The sequence below is a fragment of the Pteropus alecto genome, unplaced genomic scaffold (assembly GCF_000325575.1).
Source record: "Pteropus alecto unplaced genomic scaffold, ASM32557v1 scaffold28, whole genome shotgun sequence".
Classification (NCBI taxonomy): domain Eukaryota; kingdom Metazoa; phylum Chordata; class Mammalia; order Chiroptera; family Pteropodidae; genus Pteropus; species Pteropus alecto.
The window spans coordinates 3219102-3221064 of NW_006441063.1; the positions used below are offsets into that span (position 1 = coordinate 3219102).

Consider the following 1963-nt stretch of genomic DNA (forward strand, 5'->3'; position numbering starts at 1 on the left):
AGAGGCAGACAGTTCTTCAACAGTAGATTCAGAAAGCCTTGGAGAAACTACTGATGTCTTAAATATGGTAATGGTTTTCTTATTTATGTATCTAGATATAAGTTTGATTTTTGGTTCATTATGTATTTTTGTGTGTCTGTGTATTTGTATACTTCCTATACTGTTATATGCATAGAAAGCTTTTTGTTTTGGTTTCATTTTGTTTTTAAATCAACTTTATTGAGGTGTAGGTTACATACAATAAAAGTCATTTAGATCTTCACATCATAAGTATGCAATTGAGAATTGATATTACTGTTTTGTATTTACATATATTTTAGGATGTATAAATATGTAATCATATATATAGTCTTTATTATTTTTAGAACATATGCTTTTTTTTATTTATTTCAGACACATATGATGAGCCTAAATTCCAATGAAAAGTCTTTAAAATTATCACCAATTCAGAAACAAAAGGTATAATATAGAGAGTTATTTTTATTATGGTGGGTAAGAACAGTTTAAATTTTTTTTCTTAAAAGGTTTCTGGAAAGAACACAAGAAAGGTAAGTATTCATTTACTTTAGTATTTAAAAGACAAAGGAATACAATGTAGACAGCCTCAATTTGGGCTTATTGGTATGCATTTTCTGTGATGCAACAAGAGTGACAATTTCATTGCTGAAATTTGCTCTTTGAAGTCACTAACAAATCATAATAGCCATATTTTCTTGCCATCAAGGCAAAAGATTATCGTTGTAGTTCTTAAGTATTGGAAGAGGCTACTGTCTTTAAGAGTGGTTCTCAGACTTTAATTGAGTATGACTTTGGGTGAGTTACTATGCTACCTCATAGAATGATATTAACATCTTTTCTTGCTCTAAAATGTTGTGGTTTTAGCAAAAATATTTGATAATTGCTTTTCCAGTATTTGGAATGGACTTTAATTTATCAAGGAATTGATAGCGTAAAAACAAGATTAAACATTTGGAAATTAGTCAGAAACTGTGGGGGGGGAGGGAAACATGATAAAAAACAGACCTATAATGAATAACAATAGCATGAGGAAGGAATAGTTTGGTTTTCACAACTCTAGAGATAAAGGCCTACCCTAAAATCCTTTGCTTTTCCTGGCTTTAAGGACTAGTGGGGCGAAAGGATGAGTAGTTTGAGAATTTGAAGAATAAATTAGAAAAATGTAAATTGAGGGAAGAAGGCTATAGAATACATTGAATTTATATTTCTAGTGCCTTTGCCACATTGTTAAGCTGAAATGTCTTAAAATCAAAGTCACTGAAAACAAAAGAATCTTGCTACATTATAAACATTTAGTGCCAATTCTCATTAGTCTTATCTATATTTAACTGAGAGGCATGGTGAATAACAGCATTTTTTAAATATGGGAGAGCTGTTCTCCTAACACAGTTGTGGAAGCTCAGTGAGTGTTGAGTGACTTACTGACCAACTATACTTCCAAGTAGAGAGCTTTCCTGTGTCTTTCCTTCCTCTTGTCTTAAACTCTGGGCTCTGCCTCTTCTGTGCTGCTTTATTTTGCTAGTGAAATAAAGGCACATTTGAAAATTCTGGCACCTGAGCCTCTGTCTCTCTCAGGGCTCTTGAAAGAATCATGACTTTTTGAAGAATAAGACCTAAAACAAATAGAAAAAGAAGGCACTTCCTCTTAAACTGATATATATTTTATACTTTATATACTTCTTTTTAGTAGAGGCCCTATCAGCCCTACTTTAGTGAATAAAAATGATTTATTATAGTATTTCTATAAAATTTTAATTTGTGCTTTCTTAATAATTTCTTTAGCAACAAAATTAACCTCTTCCTGGGCCTGACACTCATCACAATTTATAAAATTTGATTTAGTGAGGTTTTATTGTTTAGAGACCCAAATTAAACAAATATTTCAATCCATTACCTTGTAGAAATTAGGTCAACAATTTGACTTTTGCCTTATCTTGTTCAGCAG

The 1963-nt window shown here is 31.3% G+C and overlaps 1 protein-coding gene across 1 annotated transcript in view; it reads left to right on the forward strand.

The window, feature by feature from the left end:
• Positions 1-1963, forward strand: part of RPGR (retinitis pigmentosa GTPase regulator) — a 46900-nt gene that overhangs the window by 24404 nt on the left and 20533 nt on the right. Inside the window, 2 exon segments of the mRNA XM_006918260.3 lie at positions 9-67; positions 394-459. Of these exon segments, the coding sequence (XP_006918322.2) occupies positions 9-67; positions 394-459 (125 nt within the window).